Source organism: Megalobrama amblycephala, linkage group LG1 (assembly GCF_018812025.1).
Source record: "Megalobrama amblycephala isolate DHTTF-2021 linkage group LG1, ASM1881202v1, whole genome shotgun sequence".
NCBI classification, from domain to species: Eukaryota; Metazoa; Chordata; class Actinopteri; order Cypriniformes; family Xenocyprididae; genus Megalobrama; species Megalobrama amblycephala.
In genome coordinates this window covers 3,556,591-3,579,277 of record NC_063044.1, presented here as the reverse complement: position 1 = coordinate 3,579,277, position 22,687 = coordinate 3,556,591, and the positions used below count along the sequence as shown (strand labels likewise).

Here is a 22,687-nt window from a genome sequence, read left to right as displayed (position 1 = left end):
TACTTTCCAGTGGTCCTCCTTACTTGTGTTTGTACACAATACAGAATTACTAGATATCTATTGCATGGATTCTCTCTCTTTCTGGGTGGTTAGTGTTTGTATATGTGAAGAGAACAGCATTGGTGTTTATGACAGAGAGACAGCCAGCGTGTGACAGTGAGTGACAGCTTGTCTGTCTCGCTGATCTGGATGTGCTAGCAGTGTTAGCCTGTACCCGTGGCTGACACACACGAGCGCTCGGGCAACCGCTAACGTGTTAGTGACATGTGTCTGCCTGTAGCCGGCAACACGCAAGTAGCGTGTGAAGCTCAGCGTCTTCCCCCCAGAGACCCATTGTGTCTCCTAAAAGTGGAGTATCTGAAGAGGCGTTCTCAGGGGAGAGAGGGATGGAGCGATCAGCGAAGAAAAGAAATGGGAAGAGACTCTCTTTTCTGAGCCTGTAAGGGTTTAAGGTTCTGAAGTTGAGGTCTTTGAAGTGATCTCACACATAGAGGCACACTAACGCTGTCTGTATAAAAGGCACTGGCCAGTCGACACTGTCTAACTCACACTTTTTGAGAAATGAAGAGCAAGGGGACTAAGAATGGGAATCAAAAGAATCAAACTCCACTTAACGATTCTTGTTCCATAATGATTCTATTAGCAGCTCTTTAAGTACTTTTGGTACAAATCAACAACAAAAAAAGAAGCTTAAACTGGTTTAAGAGGTGATCTCGCCACTTTTGTTAGCTGTCAGACTGGGAGACCAGCTGGCCATGCTAATAAATACCAGTTTGGTCAGGTTAAAAGACCATTTTTTAAACCAACTAAGACCATCAAACCAACTACTTTTCAAAAGCTTGGGGTCTGTAAGATTTTATTTTATTTTATTTATTGAAGGAAGTTATTGATTTTATTCAGAAATGATCAAAATTGATCAAATGTGAAAGTAATGAAATTTATGTTATTAAACCTTATCTTCAAATAAATGCTGTTGAACTTTCCACTCATCAAAGAGTCTTGAAAAAAAATGTATTACAGTTTCCTCAAAAATATTAAGCAGCACAACTGTTTTCAGCACTGATAATAAATATAAATGTTTCTTGAGCATCAAATCATCATATTAGAGTGTTTTCTGAAGGATCATGTGACACTGAAGACTGGAGTTATGATGCTGAAAATTCAGTTATGTATCACAGGAATAAATTGCATTTAAAAAGATATTAAAATAGACAACAGGTATTTTAAATTGTAAAACTATTTCACAATATTACTGTATTTACTGTGCTTTGATCAAATAAATGCAGCCTTTGTGAGCATAAGAGATTTCTTTAAAAAAAAAGAACCCCAAACTTTTGAACGGTAGGAAAATCTGGTTTTGAATGTGAACTTTTATCTACATGTTGTCATATGAGCAACCACTCAATATCAAAGTCATTTTGACCGCTTCATTAAATTTAGCCCACAAAATCATTTATTAAATTGTGGTACTTCAGTCACATAAAATATACTGAGAGCATCATTGTAAACCCTAATGCTCAAAATAATTAATTGGTTTGAGTAGGGCAAACTCAATTAAAAAAAAAAAAAAAAATGTTAAATCAAATTAACTTAAAAAAAAAAAAAAAAAAAAAGTCACAAAACTGACACATTTTAATTAATCTGAATTGTTTCATTGTTTTGAGTTTTACGAACTTGTTCTTTTAATTTACACAAACTTAAATTTACCCAATACTGGGCTGGGATGTAATGCAGCTTTGAATTGTTGTTGTTGTTTTTCAATACATCAGAATGGGTCCTGTTTAATTTGTTTGTTTGTTTTTTTCTGAGCAAAAATGAAATATCATACATTTTTACCATGATTTATAGAAGACACCAACTAAAATGTCAATCAGTATAACAATCTTGTCAGGCATATTTACAACAACAACAACAACAAAAAGTATTTATGCCATATTAAAGACTAATTACTTTTATCCCAAATGCTAATTACTTTACATTTACATTTTTACATTTTTTAACTTTACCACTATCTTAGGTTTTGGCCATTTGTCAGCAAGATTTTTTTACTAATTTAAAATGTAATAAAATTTAGCAAGCTCACTTATTCTTTTATATATTTTAATATGTAGGTCAGAATAAGTATGTTGTTTCAATTTCTACATAAATATAAGTGTTACACTGAATAACAATGGAACATTATTTCACCCACATTTTGACATTTTATTCTCCCAAAACTTATTTGAAACCTTAAAAGTAGATGTTTTACTTTCATTTAATGTGCTTTCTATATATATCAAATCACTTTTGTAAATTTCTATTGATGCAAACATCTAAATGTCTTTGACCAATATACAACATTACATGATAATTAAGTTTAATGTATGAATTAAATTTCAAGTTAAGACTACTTAAAATGTAAATGAGTTCAAAATTGAAATCTGCCAGTTCTGCTTAAACTTTAATTTCTTAACTTAAAAAAAAATGATGTAACTGATTACCTTGAGTTTTGCCAACTTATTCAGGTTTACAGTGAAATTATTTCCATGATTTGTTATCACAACATTTTTTCTTTTGTCAAATCAACTTAGATAATTAATGTTGTTCAGATAACATGATATTTATAGTTTCTGTTGATTAAACCAATTGCCTTCATTGTATTAACTCAATTTTTTTATTTAAATGAACTCAAAATTTTAAGGCAACCAGGTAACTTAAACCAACAATTCTTTTTTACAGTGTTGAGTCTGCTTAAGCAAATGTCATAAAAATCATCTGATTCTAGTATTTTTTCTGTAAAACCCTAAAGGTGACATATCAACACTAATGCAATGCTTCATTTTATTAAAAAAATAGCCGACAGAGACGTCCCTCTGTGTGTGTGATTTCATATCTTGTTTAAGAACGTGATGCAATCTGACAAGAACATCATGAACTGGTCTTTGCATGAAGGAACAAGCTCTCTCTCTCTTCTCTGTACAGATGCCTCAACAATGGTGATTCATGTGAGACTTCATTGGCATATGTGCCAAGGCTCTGTGTGACCTGGATTTGAGTCATACCAAAAGTGTTTCTCCCCTTGATCCAGAGAGAGAGAGAAAGACAGAAGCACAAAGATAGATAGATAGATAGATAGATAGATAGATAGATAGATAGATAGATAGATAGATAGATAGATAGATAGATAGAATTTCATCAAAATGCTGTTATGAAAATGAGGGAAGAAATAGAAAAGGAAAGGGTTACTTGACTAAATCATGTTTCCTCTTCCACCTGTAAAGAAAAAGACACACACATCCACATGATCACACTAACATGAACACTCGCGCACTAGAAACACGTCAACAGCTTATGCATGCGGGTTCATTGTGATTGTTTCAGTGGCCTCCTGCTTTATTTGGCTGTCATTGTGAACAAGTACGGTGGCCCTTGAGCCCCCTCAGCCCAGCGGTCTCCGCAATGCTATCAATTACTCATGTGATAATGAGGGGCGCTAATGAACAAACACCTGAGGAGCGCAGATAGAAGAGGACGTGTGCTTCGCATCGCCACCAGAGAGTGTCTCCACACTGATGTTTCTCATATTTTTCTTTGGCATCAAGAGGTGGAGTTGGAGACAAATCCAGCAGCAAACTGTTTGCGCATGTCGCTCCATGAACATTCATGAGATTCACGAATAATGTAGGCCTAATACATATTAATGACTCTCAGCTGCAGCGGTTTCAAAGCTCTCCGTCTCTCTCTCTCTCACAAAGACCAAATTACACCAAAACACCTATTGCTCATGTACACTCCCACTGTTTAACACTTCCTGAAGAGTTTGGGCTGGAATACTACTAAAATATTTTTTCTCACATTTACTTCCTTACAAAAAAATCTCTTCTAAAGATTTATGAGGCCGAAATAAAACAAGCAAATGCAGTCAGGATGTGTATTGAATATAAACAACTTCATTTTCTTTTCTTAGATCCTGGTGAAGGAATGCAATCATATAGTGGCATGGCATGCTATGTGTAACATTATGTGCAGTACAATGTGCAAAAAGCATTTGGATACTTTAGCCACGCTTATAATGTATGAATGTCATTGTTTTATATATCAAACAAAATGGCATGTATGGCATGTATATCATATTTGCTGCTGAATAATCATATATAATATCATATATATATATATATATACACATTGCGGAGAAATATCAATAAAACAGCTTGAGAATAATATCTCACGTAGCATTACATTAACCTCAGGCAAGTCATTTAGTGTCCACGGCATGTTAGTTTACACAGAAATGAACTCTACAGGGGAGCATTTCACTAAATATGCACTATATTAGCTTATACTTTACCTGTTAGTAATGCCTTAATTATTAAAAATATGTTTATAAACAAGTTATGACAGAAACTATGTAAATGATTATATTTCCTAAATGAATTAAAGTAGTAATTTTACAATTAGATTTAGAAGTTAATGCAAAACATGCAATTTACATGTTTTTTTATTTGTTTTTGTTTTTTGTACATGTTGTTTATTATTATATATAAAAATAAATAGCAATTGAATTTAATAGTTTGGGCTCTGTTGTTAGTTGCAACCTTTAATATTACAGTAATGTGCAAGAAAGGGTTTCCTGTATATAGTTTACAGCATTAGCAGAGATATATATTATATGTATAGTTGTAATTGTTCATATTTACATTTATAAACTTACAGTCTTACAAATACACAATCCTATGTTTATGTAGTTCTTTCTAAATAATTTGGGTTAATTATCATAATTCAACTACTATTATAATAATAACAACAATAAGGCAGACCTTGATCTACAAAAAATAAATCAAAGGTATTAAATATGGTTTACTTTCTTAGCATAACAGATGACAAGCCAACCACTCAATTTTTTTTTTTTTTTTTTTTTTGGCATGAAGAGCAATGCCAAAGAAATGATTAATGTCTATTAGCAAGGATGTGAACAGCAGAGAGTAATTGTCATCTTGTAATTACTGTAATTCTGGGTAACACTTTAGAATACCGTTTCTTACTTACTGCATAACTAATAAGGAATTACTGAAGAATTACTTCATTAACTCTTAAGTCACTACTGTTAACTACTAAGGAAGATGTGTTAACTAATCAGTATGTAATAGAATTTTATGATTTTTTTAAGTAACAGTTAGCTAATCAATAACTAATGAATTCTGCCGGACCTCCTGAAGAACTACTTTTAATTATCTACTGATTAATGTTCAAGAAAAATAACTATGAAGTAACTACTTATGAACAGAAAATGATTCATTTTTAAAATTACTTGAGTCAAATTACAACTACTTTGTTACAGTCCACTTATTATTATTATGGAAATTAAATCTCCATGTATATGCTGCATAATATGCTGCACTCCCAAAAAGGCTCATTACTACAAATTGTTCAGAATTTTTTTCTGTATGGTAAAAAACTACTTTGTGCGCATGTTCTGTAAGAAATCAGCTTCGGAAAGGAACCCCACCCCCATTGCCTTGCCATAATACAACTTACCGCAGATATAACAAGTTTTATTTATTTATCTATTCACCCAAATGCCAGGATGAGGCTGTTGAGTCATTTTTGCGGTATTTTTTCATTGTTGGGTAGTTTTTGTGTTGTTATTCCCCCCGCCCCTCCCCCTACTCAGTGTGGGCATTTTTGAAACTGGAAACGGGATAACAGAGGGGCCGGCTGATTACACTTGAATTGCTTTTAAATGTTTTAACTTTTGATTCTAAAATGTTTGTTTAAATGTAGTATTGTAAACATGTTAAAACTGTATTAAGAAATGTTCTCTTTATCTGAAATAAAGGAAAATATTGTGTAAACTTGTGTTTGTGTAGTGTTACAGAGGTTTTTAGATCGTTACGTTAATAGTGTTTTTTTCAGAGTGTAAGTTTGATTGGAGTCAGAATTATGTGGTAATTATTTATTAATTACTAATGGGTTCCTTAACTCTTCACTTTAGAATACTGTTTCAGGTACACTGTACCTGAAAGTACACTGTACACTGTAAAAAATATTCTGTAGTTTTTACAAAATAATTTTGCCAGCTGTGGCTGCCAGAATAATTTTGTAAAAAATACAGAAAAACTGTAAACACATTTACAGAACAAACTGTAAATTTTACAGTATAAAACTGTAATTTACAAACAAGAAAATTTGAATGTAAACCAACACACTACTAATAAAATCTGCTTTGTACCTTTAACATATACTGACAACCACCATAATAATGCAGGTGGTAAAAGAGAAAGCCACATGAAGAATCAGAATTCACCACAAGAAGCTTTTCCACTAGCTGAAGTATACTAATATAAAGAAGGTGCAAAGAGTGATTCACGCAAACGCAAAACTCCATCATGGTAACCCACAACACTTAAATAATGCAATAAACATTCATTAAACAACAGAAGATGTAACATAAAACCCTAATGTACACAACTGATAACAAAAAACATGATTTTTTAAACAAAATACACTGTAAAAAAAATCCCAGTAAAATTTACGGTAAAAAAACGGCAGCTGTGGTTGCCAGAACTTTACCGTAAAAAATACAGTAGCGACGTAAAAAAAAAATCTGTTAAATTTACGGTAAAATAACATATTTCATTAACTGATATAACGTTAATTTACCAACCTAATGAAGTGCTAATATCTGTTTTGTACCTTTATAATACACTGACAGTCACTAAACACAGTGGTGATGAGAGTCACATGATGAATCAAAGTTCATCACAAGCAGCTTTTCCACAAGCTGAGAAGGACAACACTAACACATAGAAGGTGCACACAATGTCATTCACACACACACTAAACACCATCATGGTAACATGTATTAAATTTTTAAAAATGCAATAAACATTAATTTTACAACATTAGATGTAACATAAAACCCTAATGTACATAACTGATTAGAAAAAAATGAGAAAAACTAAGAAGAAAGAGTTTTTTCAACGAAAATATATCAAATGTGAAGTGTCACGCAGGGAATTGTGGGGATGTCAATTTACGGTTTTTCACTGTAAATTTTACAATGAATTGTTATTTTAACTTCCAAAAACTGTGAATTTAACGGTATTTTACCATAAAATTACATTAAATGTATCGTTAGATCTATTACAGTTATTCACTGTATATAGTACGGAAACTTTCTGTAAACCAATTGACAGTTTTTCACCGCAGCATTTTTACAGTCTTTTACTGTTAAAATCACGGTCATTTTTTACAGTGTACTTTCAAATGTGGTGTGTCACACAGGGAATTGTGGGAATATCAGTTTACTGTAAATTATACATTTGTTCTTTTTTACTTCTAAAAATTTTAAAATTTACAGCATTTTACTGTGAAAATTATATAAAATGTCTGGTAAGAGCTTTTACAGTTTTCCTGTATATAGTACAGGAACTTACTGTTGAACGATTTACAATTTTTTTCCGTAGCGTTTTTACAATATTTTACCATTAAAATCACATTGATTTTTACAGTGTAGGCTAATTCCTGCAGAATTATCTAATAATTCTTTATTAATTACTAATGGGTTCCCTATTTCTACACTTTAGAATACTGTTCCAGATTCTAAGTAAATACTGCAGAATTATCTAATAACTCTTTATGAATTGCTAATGGGTTCCCTATATGCTCACTTAAGAATACTGTTTCAGGTTCTAAGTAGGTTAATTCCTGTAGAATTATCTAATAATTCTTTATTAATTACTAATGGGTTCCCTGCATTTCCACTTTAGAATACTGTTCCAGGTTCTAAGTAGCTCCTGCAGAATTATTTGATAATTTTTATTAATTACTAATGGGTTATCTGTATTTTCACTTTCCCTCAGTCATAGCCTTACATACTGGAATTTACTCAATGGTAATGTGATATGCTGAGGAAAACAGACACACTTACAGTACTGTATATGAAATGTAAAAGTTAATCTGAGGTAAGTTGGCTATGGCAAGGCATTTAGAGTGGGGGTTGGGTTCCTTTCCGAAGTTGATTTCTTACAGAACACAAGCAAAAACCTCTATAAAATTTATTGTATTTTATTAATATTGCATTTTCATAATACTACTACTGATAACATAAGTAAATAAGAAAGAGCCACAACTCCATGTAATTGTGTGTGTGTTCATTAGTAGTTACTTCATAGTTATATTTCTTGAACATTAATCACTAGATAAGTAATAGTTCTTCAGGAGGTATGACAGAATTCGTTAGTTATTGATTGGCTAACTGTTACTTAACATAATCATACAATTCTATTACATACTGATTAGTTACATCTTCCTTAGTAGTTAACAGTGATGACTTAAGCGTTAATGAAGAATTACCTATTAGTTCTTCAGTAATTTCTTATTAGTTATGCAGTAAGTAAGAAACAGTATTCTAAAGTGATACCTAATTCTGACATGACGTGACCGCGACATTACTCTTATGTACTGGACAGATTGAAAAGCTGCTGCACTTTTTGAGCATGTGCTGACTATTGTGAAGACTAAGATACCATGCCCTTAAATGCATCTAATTGCCTTTTCTTGACCTGGCTAAGTTTATCAGATAAGCTAGCGCAAGTATCAAGTGCGAGCGGTCTTGTTATATAATGCAGAATGACACCGGACACCAAGGAAAGATGCCAACCGACTCGACTAAACAGATTTCTGCCACGAGAGCAAATGAGGACATATTACAGAGGTCGTCGATGCATTAATGCTTCTTGGCCAACATGGCCTCAGGCTGTATGGAGTTCGAGCGAGTCTCCGCTGACTGAGTCAGGCACTGCTGTTCGTCTTTATGGGCCGCTGTTTGGAGCAGAGCTGCCTGTTTGTCATTTCCTCGGAGACATTGAGCTCTGTGGATATGAGGGCCAGAAAGTTTGACTCCTGCTGGCACTCAGCACCAGACGTTGACATGCTGGCTACAGTCGCGGTTGTGCATGTGCTTTTGTGTGTGTGTGTGTTGGCGGGCATACTGATTCTGCCCTTAACTGTGTTTGTGTGTGCGAGGCTGTAAGACAGTTTGGCTGAATCTGTCGCCGTTCTGTCTCGGGTGGCTGTTATCATGGGGACTGCGCAGCTCGCACACAAACAGGAGTCTGTCAGAACAGCCGCAAGCCAAGCTACGTCCTTAAACGCAGTAGCCCTTATTCCTTCTTCCTTACATATTAAATAAACAAACAAATGGACATATGTCAGTGGTAAACACGCCAATAACGGCGCGGAACGTGTTCTCCAGCAGCCGTGAAAGATAGGGCATTATCAGAGCAATTAGGCGCAGAAAATTCAATTAATCTCGACAAATCTCCACAGAGGCCCGCGCGATGCTACCATCCCCCGGTAATTAAAAATGGCCGAATTGGTTCGGCGTTCGAGGGGCGTGATGTCTGGATATAATTGAGGCGCGTTTCTATTTATTCCACCGCGCTAGCCAACAACATGTGGAGCCCGGAGAGTAGCGGAGGAGAGGAGCGGAGCGCGTCCCTTCTGTGCCCACAGTCTCTCGGGGGAGACGAGACTGACGGAGGATTCCGATAATTGGCTGTTCTTTGTCACTTCAGACAGCGAGAACTTTTCATCATGGAGGAATCAGGTCCCAATTTACCTCACCTTTCTATTCCTCAAACACCATAAACAAAGTTTTTTAAAAATAGGAAATAAAATGCAAGTCAGCAGCTAGTTAATCACGCATCCTCTCACCTCTGCGCGCGGTGCTATTTCAAACCAACATTCTAGAGATGCCAACTGTGGAGGAAGAAAAAAAAAAAGACGAAAATAACTGTGACAGGCTAAATGAAGCGGTGAGCAGAGTGGTGAATCGTGCTAACGTTTCAGCTGTGACTCACCTGCTTGTCGCTCGCCAACATATGACATGCTAACGCGCCGACGTAGCAGCCTCAAACTAGCCTGCCCTACACACTTACTCCACTAGAAACAATGAAAGAATCTAACCTACTATAAATATATAGAGAGAGTACAAGAGAAAACAGGAGAATACCAAAGTCAAGCCAAAGTTTTGTTTTGTTTTTCGCTCGTGCATGAAAGGAATAAGACAATTTATTAATGAAATATTGCAGAAACAAAATAACCATGAGAACAAAAAGAAATATTGTCAGACTAATGAAAACACAGAGGAAAACATTGCTTAAATAATACTGAAATAAAATAACAAAGTAATGCCGAAAGAACGAAGATGAAATCATTAAAACTGTTGAATAAAAAAAACATATTATGTATAAAAAAGCGCTGTAAAAATAATAGGGGTGTAACAATATATCGTGTCACAATATATAGCATAACAAAAATGCAACAATATCGTATTGTGGATAGTGACAATATGTGTTGTGCGTACTTCACCAAGTCCAAGCCTATTCATTTCCACCCCCAGTGTAATACCAAATTTAGCATTTTAATTAACAGTACATTTTTGTTTTCCTTTTAAGTATCGCAATAATTTTGTATCGTGAGTTCAGTATTGTAATATGTATCGAATCGTGACATGAGGATATCGTTACACCACTAAACAATAATGAAGAAACAAAATGAAGAATACAAAATAATATTGAAACAACTAAGAAAGGAAATTCTGTCAAAACAAGGAATAAACAATATAAAATGGAAATAATGGAATACTGTCAAGACAATGCAAAACAACAAAAAATATGAGACAAAATAATTAACAAATAAAATAATGTGACCAGCGATATGATGTCTTCAGGCCAGAGCACTAATCAAACCTGTGAAGTTTGAGGCAGATCGAACATTATATGCCAGAGTTACAACAACTTCCTGTTTCAGGGTGAAATATCAAACATGCCCTTCAATGAAAACTCAAGATGTTCGTAATTTAACGTGGCAAAGGCCTTTAGATTAGACTGACCATATATTGTTGATCTGATTAAAGCTCTAGGAGGAGTTCGGTAAAGTACAACTTTTTTACAAAAAATTTTGCAGAGAAAATTCAAAATGTCTCAGTTCCTGTTGGGTTTTCAGATTTTGCATGGATCTAGCAATTTCATACATGTATGTGAAACGTGAATTTCATATTTGTACATGAAACATCAATTTCATACTTGTAGGGTGAATTCAGGGTGATTTGGACACTTTTTGACATTGAAATGACTTGGAAAAAGTGTCCCAATCAACCTGAATTTACCCTACGTGAAATGTAGCATGAAGGGTGCTAAATTGATTGTAGGTGGCGCTATCGAGCCGTTTTGACACACCTAATTCTGAAACCCATATCAGATGTAATTTTTGACGTGTGTACAAAAGTTTTATAAGTTTTCAAGCATGTTTAGGCTTTCAAAAATGCGATTCATTTCGAAGAAGAAGAATAATTGACCGAACAATTACAAAAGGGTCCTCACACCACCGGTGCTCGGGCCCTAAAAATAAGACAAAATAAAAGAAAACTATTTTAAAAAATAAATAAATAAAAAATAAAAAGAAATACTGTCAAAATAATAAAGAATCAAAAGTACTACAAATAACAAAAGATGGAAAAAAAAGAATATTGTGACAACTTTGCGTTGTTATGGTACAATTACATAAATAAGTACTTTTTAAGTAATTATTAAATACATGAACTTAGGTAGGGTTATAATTTTGGGTTACACTTCACCAACATATGTCATATGTCTCATCACGTCTTTGTTACACTGTAATTATACATTTAAATACTGAGTAATTTTAAGTAACTTCATGTACTTACTATAGGGTTTAGATTAGGGTTTTGTTTGGTTTAGGGTTAGTTGCATACAATTATGCATAATTTATAGTTATTACTACAGTAACTACATGTAACATATGTAACAATGACACTAAAATAAAGTGTTACAGAGTTTGGTTTAGGATAGTTACATGCACATGTAATTATGAATAATTTATTGTTATTACATGTAACGTGTAACTATGTCACCTTAAAACAAAGTGTTACCCAGAATACTGTTAAAATATGAAATAACAAAGAAAGACATTGAGTTTTTGAGAGAGAGGGAGAGACTAGCCGCTGCCTCTGAAGTAAATCTGAGTCTCGCTAAGCACGGAAAGAAGAAAGCGAGGAAGAGTATTTGCACTCTGTGTTTTGATGTGTTTGTGTAGAAGCGGATTGAGGATTACGGCTGCTGAGCAAAGGTGGTCAAAGAGTGTGGGCTGAAGAGTCACGTTCATTCTGTACAAGTGTGTGTGTAAGAGAGTCTGAGAGCTTTAAAGATAAACGCTCAACTCTTCTGGATGCCTCCCAAAACCTGCAAAAGAAAGAGAAAGAGACAGAAAAAGGGGAAGTGATGGTGGAGATCGAATAAAAGCATATCAAAGATAAAAAAAAGAAAAGAGATGAAGGCTAAAGAGCGTGTCTGCGTACAAGACAAAAAAGAATGCAGCAGGTGAATCCAAAGAGAAACGAAGAGAGAGAAAAAAAAAAAGCGAGTGAAACAAAGGACTGGAATAGAAAATTAAAAATGTCAGAAGAGTGCTTATGAATGAGAAGAGCACACGAAGAAAGCAGAACACTGAAAAAGAGAAAAAAAAAAAGAGAAAGGAGGATTAGTGGGCAAAGCGAACTGGCGGGTTGTAGTCCATCCTCTTTATTTCCTGTGGGAAGAGCAGAGAAACTGACCCCAGGATTATAGATTAGAGTTAATAACCCCCATCCCGCTCACAGTAAAACCCATTAACTTCCCCCCAAAACCAAACTACAAACCTAAAGCCCCACAGACCCACCCTCCGCTGAATCACGGCCCCGTCTGGACCACCTGCACACGTAAAATCAGCGCTCATGAGGGGGAGGAGGGGGGTACCGTCTGACAGGAGATTTTCACACGAGTCCAGCTCCCGAACACGGTCGAGTCGGCGTTCGCTCGCTCGAAATTCACACCTGCCTCTCATTCGTGAGCGAAGCAGCGCGGCGGAAAGCCGAGCGTTGCCATGGGAATATTAGCATGTGTGCGACTTTGGGTCGTGCTGTCTGAAATAAATTTGAGGTTTGTGTTAACATTCCCATTGTGCAACGCACGCACACAGCGAGCCGCCTCTCTCTCGCTGCCTCGCCGCGGCCCAATTTTCATTTTGATTGTCTGTCAGAGGGGAGGTAAAGGTGTTTAATGCCAGATAAAGCACCCTCGGGGTCATTTTGTTACTGTGTGAGGCTGTGCACGAGTGTGTTTGTGTGTTTATGATCGCCAATAAAGGCTGAGTCTGCACAGCGCTGGGGATATTGAATGCTTATCTGCCCCGGTTTGTGTGTTTGTTTGTGTACGAAGCACCTCCCCGATGTGAAAATCTCCCTCAGCCTCTGGAACGTCGCACTGTCGATGGAAAAAACGGTTTAAAGTGTGAGAGAGAGTGTGTGTGTGTGAGTGTAAGAAAGAGAGAGAGAATGGAGAGGATGTGCGTGTGTGAGTGCGTGAAGGAGAGAAAACGCAGTCGTGAGTGTGTGTGTGTGTGTGTGCGTGACTGAGCATGAGTGAGTGAGTGTGTGTGTGTGTGTGGCAGCAGCTGGTTGAGGGGGCAGGGTTTAGGTGGGGTGGGGTTGGGGAGGTGAAGGAGTGGGACAGGAGAGGCGAGGGGGTGGGGCTGTTGGGATGGAGTGTCTGCATGGTTACTCACTGTATGGCACACATTCATACTGGATCTCCAGGTACTTGTAGGTTCCTGGACAGGGGTCAGGAAAAACATCAGACCCAGCCACCACCACACACTGAGTCCGATTATTACACCTGAGAAGACCAGAGAGAGAGAGAGAGAGAGAGAGAGAAAAAAAGCAAAGTCAAGGATCATTCCTTCAGGCCACAGATCTCTATCTATCTATCTATCTATCTATCTATCTATCTATCTATCTATCTATCTATCTATCTATCTATCTATCTATCTATCTATCTATCTATTTTGGAAAGTATCTTCACAGCAGTAAAAAATTGGGGGCTCGTCCGGGATATATATATATATATATATATATATATATATATATATATATATATATATGTCAAATATCTCAGTGGCGAGTGATGACTTTTTAATGTAAAAAAAATGAGTGCAGTTACTTTGAATGGGTTTATAGCTAATGTGCGAGATGCTTGCATTCTCATTGTTAGTTTACTCATTTGCTTGCTCATGACAAATAGCAACACAGCGAAAAGTATTTCTAATATGTTGGACCTTTTATTGAGAGTAGCCCATATTTACCTGTTGAAACGTGCCTTCACAAGCAAGCAACTTTTGTGATGTTTGAGTCGATGGAGGCGCGACATGCGAAAGGTGCGTTTGCAAAATATGCTTTATTTTTTTAATCCGCTGTAATTCCACAGAAACAACATACTTCACCTTTAAATGTATCGGTTTAGGACACAGATCTAAATCAGACACGACAAATAAAAAACACCATTGTGTCAATTATATAAATATAAATATCCTCTGATAGGCCTAGTTACAGTAGGACTGTTTTAAACAAGTTTTGACAAGTTTTCATAAAAAAAATTCTCTATGGAGAAAATTAAATACTATGAAAATAGTTTTAGTTATGATTTTCTTTCCCCATTTGGCTAAGTCTAGTTAGTTTTGTATCAAATACAATGTGATTTTCGGTGATCGAGATTTGGCAGCAGCTCATTTTTCCTCTTGGGCGAGTGATTCGATCACAGCTTATCCTGCCATGAAAACTCCCATAGGCCAGCGAACCAATGGGAACGTACGACAATGATGACGCTCCATAACAAAAGCGCAAAGGCACAAAAGCTGCAGTAGATCAGCTTACCAGGAAGTCTCCGTAAGTGGCAGATTTAAAGACAATTACAGTCGTTTGGCAAACAAATAAATTACAGACAGTTACATATACGCATCACCAATCATGTAGGCTTTATGGTACACCTCAAACAAGGAATTTAATAGTAATTTATAATGTTAATATTAGTTGCCGAGTCCACGAATGGCTTGGGTATGCAGAGCATTCGCATCTTATATGAACCATAAACCAAAAACTCTTCAGACACCTTGAACATACAGTTTATTCACTATAGTTAAAAAAATTAAAAAAATAAATAAAAAAAAAGTAATAAAATATGACACAATCTCAGAGTTATCTTAATTATGTCAGATAATTACTTATTCAAATAAAACACTTAAGCAAAACATGGTCAGGTCAAAGTGTCTGAATTTTTGTTTCCAAATTTTTATCAATTTTACTGGTAGTCCACTGTATGAAATTTTTTGGGTATAATATGCCACAGTTTACTTTATTTTGCTATCCTCACTTACATAACTTAAATGTAGTGCACCCAGTAGTAACAATATATCAAAAATATAAAAACATGTCTGGATATTTTTTTGGCTTAACTGTGTGTATATATGTAACTCACTTTTAAAAACTCATGCAGAACAATTTAACAGTTCAATTATAATTATTTGTAATATAATATAATATAAAAACTAATTACAGAAATCACACTAAGATTGTTTTTGATGATCATATTGTGTGTAGGTGTTTTTTTTTTTTTTTTTGCATTCAATTATTGGCTACAAAGAAACTAAAATGTTAATCTACTGCATTTGAATTTGCATAATTTGTCTATATCAGTGGTCCTCAAACTATAATATAATATAATATAATATAATATAATATAATATAATATAATATAATATAATATAATAAATTAGCCACAATTTCAGCATATTAAAATGATTTCAGAAGGATCATGTGATCATGTAATGATGCTGAAAATTCAGCTTTGCTGTCACAGGAATAAATTACATTTTAAAATATATTCACATAGAAAACAGTTCATTTAAATTGTAATTATATTTCACAATATTACTGTAATACTGTTTTTTTTTTCATCAAGCAAATGAAGTCTTGGTGAACATAAGAGAAAAATATAATAATTTTCAAAATGATAATAATTTGAAATATCATAATTAAAAAAAAATCCTAAAGACCCCAAACATTTTAACAGTAGTGTACAAAACCGAACACAACATTGCTGCAATACAGTTAATATTTATTTGACATAACATTCACTTAAATAATTTGAAATAATAAATCTAAAAAATCAATTAGTCAAAAAACAACGACATTTCATATTAAAAAAAAACAAACAAACAAACAAACTGATTTTTACTTTATATAACAACAGCAGGGTTTGAGATCAATGATTTTAAGGTTTCTGTTTTGTGAGAGTCCGGTAACAACAGAAATATCTAACCATTTTTACTCCTCCATTCTTTTCACTGACAGATCATCATTACACAACATTAATAAGTCAGAGATGCACAGAATACATCTTTTGGAGATCGAATAACTGCAAGTTTGCAAGGTTTGTCGAATAAATCTATTATAGAATAATATATTGATTGACCACTAGTTTAATGCTAAGGTGTTATGAGTGTTTTTTTTTTTGTTTTATCATGTTGCTCTGTGATTGCTTACTGGCCAAAGTCTCCTTCACAAGTCTGATACCTTGGAAAAGTAATATCACACCTCTCCTCAACAAGATGCATGATTTGAGGTTTCATTCATGTGACATAGGCCACATGTTGAAATGTAATACTTAGGATTAAGGGTTTGCTCATATGTCTATTCATAAGTATGAGCCTAAGCAACGGTAATCATTTCTCACTAGGCATGATCATATGACAGACAGTGTCAGTCGAAGGGATGCAGAGGTAGCCGACTATTCCTCCCGCTCAAACCTACTTAGAGCTATATTGCTTCGGTCTAAAGCAGATAAATGTATAAATGCAGGGCTGTTATCGGTATAAAATGCAAACCCAGATATAGCACAGTAAAGATTTATTCTCCCTCAAACAGATGCAGATACACTTCTCTTTTCAAATCCCTCTCTCTATATCCCCTCATCATCTCTCTACTAGTGCAGCATCATTCCAATCCCTCTCTCAATCTACTCATCCCTCTCACATGCCTCCTCTTTTCCTTCTCTTTCTATATCTCTCTCTCTCTCCTTCTCTCTCTCTCTATTACAAGGCTGATGGATAGCTAGAATAGGGAATCATTGATCTCGTCTCCGAGGAAGCAAATGCTGAGCACAGACAGGGACTGGAACTGCAGGCGGACACACACACACAACGGTTATGCTCACATTATTCAAACACACACGCTAAACAGTCACTTAACCACTCAACCATATCAATACACTATGGAATACACAGAGCATGCAAACAAAACAGTGACGTGAACAGTCAGAGTCATTTGTAACATTTATACCACCCTCTCTCTTCTATGCAGTGTTAATCTCGTCAACAAAGTCTCTGACAAAAATGTTTGCATGACCAAAAAGATGCATCATGATGATAATGAAATTATTTGAATTACAACATACTGTTGATGATAATATACTGTTCGAAAGTTTGGGGTTGGGGTGTTTTATGTTCAAGGTTACATTTATTTTATCTAAAATACAGTATTACAGTATTGTGAAATATTATTACAAATTAAAACAAATGTTTTCTATTTGAATATATTTTAAAATGTAATATATTCCTGTGATCAAAGCTGAATTTTCAGCATCATTACTCTAGTTTTCAATGTCACATGATCCTTCAGAAATCATTCTAATATGATGATTTCTGGCAAAATGAGTCGCAGTGAGCAAATTATCAAAAATGAGTTATTAAAAATGATTTGTTGGAATCCGACAAAGTCAATATTGAGAAAAATCGAGTTAAAGTTTTCTGAAGGTTCCAAAACAAAATCATCTAGCAACCAAACCTTGAAATCCCTGTTAATAACACCAAATTTGGCACAAATCAAGTCAAAAACCCATATCTATAAGAAGAAATATATGTTCAACTTTTTTTCCATGATTCCACAATTGTTTGATTTAACAATAATGAAACAGACAGCCTTTATATTAAGACCTATGTATCACACAGATCTAATATAATGTTACACATCAGATGTTTTTCCCCAACAGTTAACCAAACGTTCACTTAAGACAAAACAGAGAATGTTTTTGTGAATACTCGGCAAGAGTATTTTTTAATTCCGTAATTCTGTGTATATCGTGATCACGGCATCCTTGTGCGCATGCTTAGCATCTGTCAGTCAGCGCGAGTAAGATCGTTTTGTTTACATCAGCATGAATTTGAAAATCGCATTTCATTTGTTCAGACTCATGCCATCGAGAATTCACTATGAATATTCACAAAGTTGGAATGCTGTGCTTTACAACGATACCAAACTTGCGCTGAGAGGAAGCGCCAGTGGTCGAGAAGCGAGCAGAGAAAAACTGCATTTTTCATGGACAGCGGAAAGGTACTCCTCCCAGAAAACATACAAATAAAGATACTTTTAGATGTTTAATTGCTATTTGGAGCATTGGGATCACTAGACGAGGGCTTAATGAACTCATTTTTGTAAAAACCTCAATTTCGACCAAAACAGACATTTTTCACTTGTTTTGCCTGTAGCTCGAAATGAACCTGTCCGCATTCTGACTCATTTTGCCAGCACGGGTCACACACACACACACACACACACACACACACACACACACACACACACACACACACACACACATATATATGCATAACTGAAAAATCAAACATTTCTAAAAATATAGACACTGTAAAAAAATGAACACTCCTCTGATGTACCTTTGTGACATGATCTTGAAGGCGTCTGGCAGGTAGCACTGTACATTCTCCATCTGAAAGGGGTCGGCATCACAGATCTTGTCGTCCGTGCGACCGTAGTTGGCTGTCTCGATCATAATGACATCACTGCCGGGGCAGCGGAGCTCGATGGGGTAACCCTCGCATGCCAACTCCCTCCGCATCAGACCAAATGGCATTGCAGAGCGACTTAATGCTACATGAAGAAAGAGAAACGCGCATTAAGTATGAACTGTTCAAGTCAACACTTAACACTGTTCACAACCCATTTTACTTCTGTAATTTTGAGTGAAACAGTATATTCAGTGAGGACAAGTGTAGAGTAAAACCTGATTTTATACACTTGAATTGACTGAATCATGAAAAGTCGGATTGAAGTGGATTGAAAGGAGAGTTTTACAAGTAAGAGGATACATTATTTTGAAGGCAGAGAAAGATTTTTTTTTTTTTTTTTGATAAATCATACATAATGGGGTCAACATGGACTTCATGTTGATTTTAAAATAAGCCTAATGCTTGCATGGATTATTAAAGTAATTAGCAGGTCATGAAGTTACCTGTTAATTAAGAATAACTCTTGGCATTACAGCATATGGAGATGCTTATTACAGCACAAAAAATAAATATCCAAAAAGTAATCATAGGAATGGACAAGGGTTTTTCACAGCCAGTGATCATATTTCCAGCCTTCATAATCCTGAGGAGAAAGCTATTTACCCTCTCGCTCAAGCAAACTGTGAGAGTTACATACACACACTCTGTTAACATCCTCCCACTCCTTCACACAGCTCTCCGCCGGGTGCCACCCGCCACCCTAATGCAAGGCTCGAGAATAGAAAAGCAGCTCCCATGTGTACTAATCGTTTCAGGAGCCAATGACCAAACACCTGAGCAGAACCAGCACCAAGAGGAGAGAACCGACCCCAGACGCACCGCCGACCCTTTCTGCCCACACATGGCATCTGCCATTTACACTCAATTTAAGAGAGCGAGAGAGAGACATGTTAAGAGGGCTGTAGGTGCTGTAGGGTTAATCATTGTGCCTGGCTGAGAGGGCCTCGAGAGTGGCCCAGAGTGGCATACTTTATCTGAACAAGAGCTTTCAAAGAGTTTGAAGATCCAGCCACGTAAAATGGCCGCCAGCCGCCTCCACTCACAGAAGGACAAAAACCAGGCAGTGGAGCTCTCCGTGGTGCTGACAAATAAAGAGGGGGGGACCTGTGGAGCTGTCCATTGTACTGAAAGATGAGGGGGTGGATCTGACCCACAGAGTTCCATGCACAGGGAAAAACTGATCAATGAAGCGCTCAGTACTCCTGAAATTCATTCCTTCAGCTCTTGCAGCTTCAAAGACTTTGCATTCAAATAGTGGGAACATTTTCATAGTCGATACATGCTTCTGTAAGTAACAGTAATCAGCAGACTCTGTTGTACGGACAAACAGAACAAGTACATCCATTCAGCTTCAGACACAAAATTGCCTTCGCTTTGCGCAAGAGACGGAGGACCAAAATGTAAAGTTCTCCAGTTTTGAGCCACCCTTTTTCACGCCGAGGTCAATGTGAAAGTCAGATGTTGCGCAGAGCCGCACAGGATCTAAAGCGTGCTCTGTTGTCTGCAAATGTCAACCATTCATCCCAGCGCACTTGAAGAAGCTTGTGTCTCTCTAAGCTGTTTTCCCATGCAACGGTCCTGTTCTCTTATATACCCTGAGCACTTAGTGGCTGCCATGGAATGTGGACATATGTAACCGCATCATACATTACACAGCCATGTAGCTGTCAGACTAGCTCACAAGTCATTGCTGGGATGGATGGTGTAATCTTGCCATAAAATGTGTAGGTTTGAGGGCTCAGACCTGTTCGAATGATTGGGAGATTTGCTGTAGGTAAACATGGCTGTTCCGGTGTGCATTCACTCCCTCGTGCCCACATGACATGCGCACATATATAAAGAGGTAAAATGGGATTAGTGTGTGCCAGCATGCAGTCTTGTTTCCACAGCATTCCCATGGAGCAAACACATAGCTCCATACTGCTGGTCACTGATTAAACCATTACTCTGAGCTCGGCACTGCCTCGCCACAGGAGGCCAATCACACAGCCAACCAATCACCCACCCACCCACATGTTCATACTGTACAGTTTCAGCAAGCTGGTCCGTCCCACACTGCACGTTGCCATCCCGCAAGCTACGCCAAATGCGTCAGCCCAATAATTTCTCCTTTCTATCTGCCCGTATCTCCAACTCTAAGGAGTTATCTCGTAAACTCAACTATGGCTACTGGATTAATAGTCTCATTCTCTCATTTATGAGTGTATTCTGCTCCCACAGACATTATCTCCAATCAGAAGGGGAAATTGGACTGAAGGGAATAATCTTCGTAATCCGAATTAAAACGGTGGAAAGTCTAGGGCTAAAGGATGGAACCCATTTAAAAGATAGGATAGTTATATTCTCATTTTGTCTTTTTGATATAAGCAGGTCTACAAATGATTAGGAAAATGACCTTGGGTAAGTAAATATCTGAAAGAGAATTATCAAGGAAATCTTTGTTCAGGGTCCGTTTTTGGAATGTGTAATTGGAATGTGTAAGTGGATGGAGATGTGGCCTGCTGGGTAGTGTACATGCTCTAGCATGTTGATTATGTATGAGTTAACATATTTTATAACTGCCATGGGTAACTTCTAGATCCTACCCCAAATTAGGGTAGGGTCCTACCCTAAGTAGGGGTATTTGAGATACGTAGCATTATTTAATCTAATTGATTGAAGTTCATCTAGTGTGAGGGTTGGTATTCTCAAACCTGCATTAGGACTTGCACAGCTACGTAATTTTAGTAGCCGACTAGTAATTAGGGTTGTGACGGTGAGGAAATTTTCCCACCAGTTAAACAATATGTGGTATCACCGGGAGGTGGGTGGGTTCACTCTTTTGCACATCGCTTTTAAATCGCTAATGCGAAAGTGTAAGTAAAATGTGCATAATGGTGCATAATGGAGCCTTTTCAATGAATTCCTATGGAAGTCAGGCAATTGATTGAATGGTGGGTTATTATTCTTAATGAAATACACAACAACTGGAAAAACTGACGGCAGAGTGTGTCCCGCATAGCTGAAATTATGCGGGGGAGAAATCAAATACAAAACGTCATGATAATTGGCATATGGCTGTGCAGAAATAGAAACATCATGTTCTTTTTATCTAGAGCAGGGGTTCTCAACTCTGGCCCTTGAGATCGACTTTCCTGCAGAGTTTAGCCCAACCTTGATTAAACTCACATACCCTCAACTGTCTTGTAAACCTGAAGACCTTGACTAGCTGGTTCACATGTGTTTGGTGTAAACTCTGCAGGAAATTGGACCTTGAGGGCCAGAGTTTAGAACCCCTGATCTAGTGCATCATCAATGAGGATCTCAATTAGGGTGACAGCAATAAAACTGAACAGAAAAACTGACATGAAATGACTAATAACAACTGAAAATGGAACTATTTTGATTTAAACAAAAAATTAGGAAAAAAGCTATACCATTTTAAAAACGCTGAACTGTCACACTATAAGTTAGTCACTATGTTTATAATCACAGTTCATCTTAAAAGTTCGCCCTGCAGTTTTCTTATAACATGCAAATTGCTCACTGTATTTTCAGATTCTCATAATTCCGAATATATTTGATCATAACAGAATGGCATTCAAAACAAATGAGAAGCAAATAAACCGGGACACAGTTTGTGGACAGAGGAATTTTCCTCCTGCTGTCATCAGTGCCACTGAACAAGCGCATGTGATGTGCGACTGGACTACTCAAGCATCGGCTAGTCCTAGAACTAACTGAATGCTCAGTACAATCCCCGTATACTGCAGGGCAAAATGGAGCAGATAGTCATAGTCTGATATGTGATTTTTATCAATGAGTGTACAGTATATGTAGCTGTAAAAGATTAATCACTGGTCCTTTGCCTCTAAAGCCCTGCAACTATCTTAACCAAGGACTGTCATTCAGTCTCTTTCTTCAGGTATGTGTGTACTTACAGAATTTAACTGTTTTGACTGTGGCACTCTTA

At 36.4% G+C, this 22,687-nt stretch overlaps 1 protein-coding gene across 2 annotated transcripts in view; it reads right to left on the bottom strand.

Moving 5' to 3' along the window:
• Positions 1-22,687, bottom strand: part of adgrl1a (adhesion G protein-coupled receptor L1a) — a 113,677-nt gene that overhangs the window by 66,693 nt on the left and 24,297 nt on the right. For both annotated transcript variants that reach the window (XM_048167280.1, XM_048167348.1), the window contains exons 2-3: positions 18,604-18,817; positions 13,606-13,715 (exon numbers count right to left, since the gene is read on the bottom strand). In XM_048167280.1, coding sequence (XP_048023237.1) covers positions 13,606-13,715; positions 18,604-18,817 — 324 coding nt within the window. The remainder of the gene's footprint in view (positions 1-13,605; positions 13,716-18,603; positions 18,818-22,687) is intronic.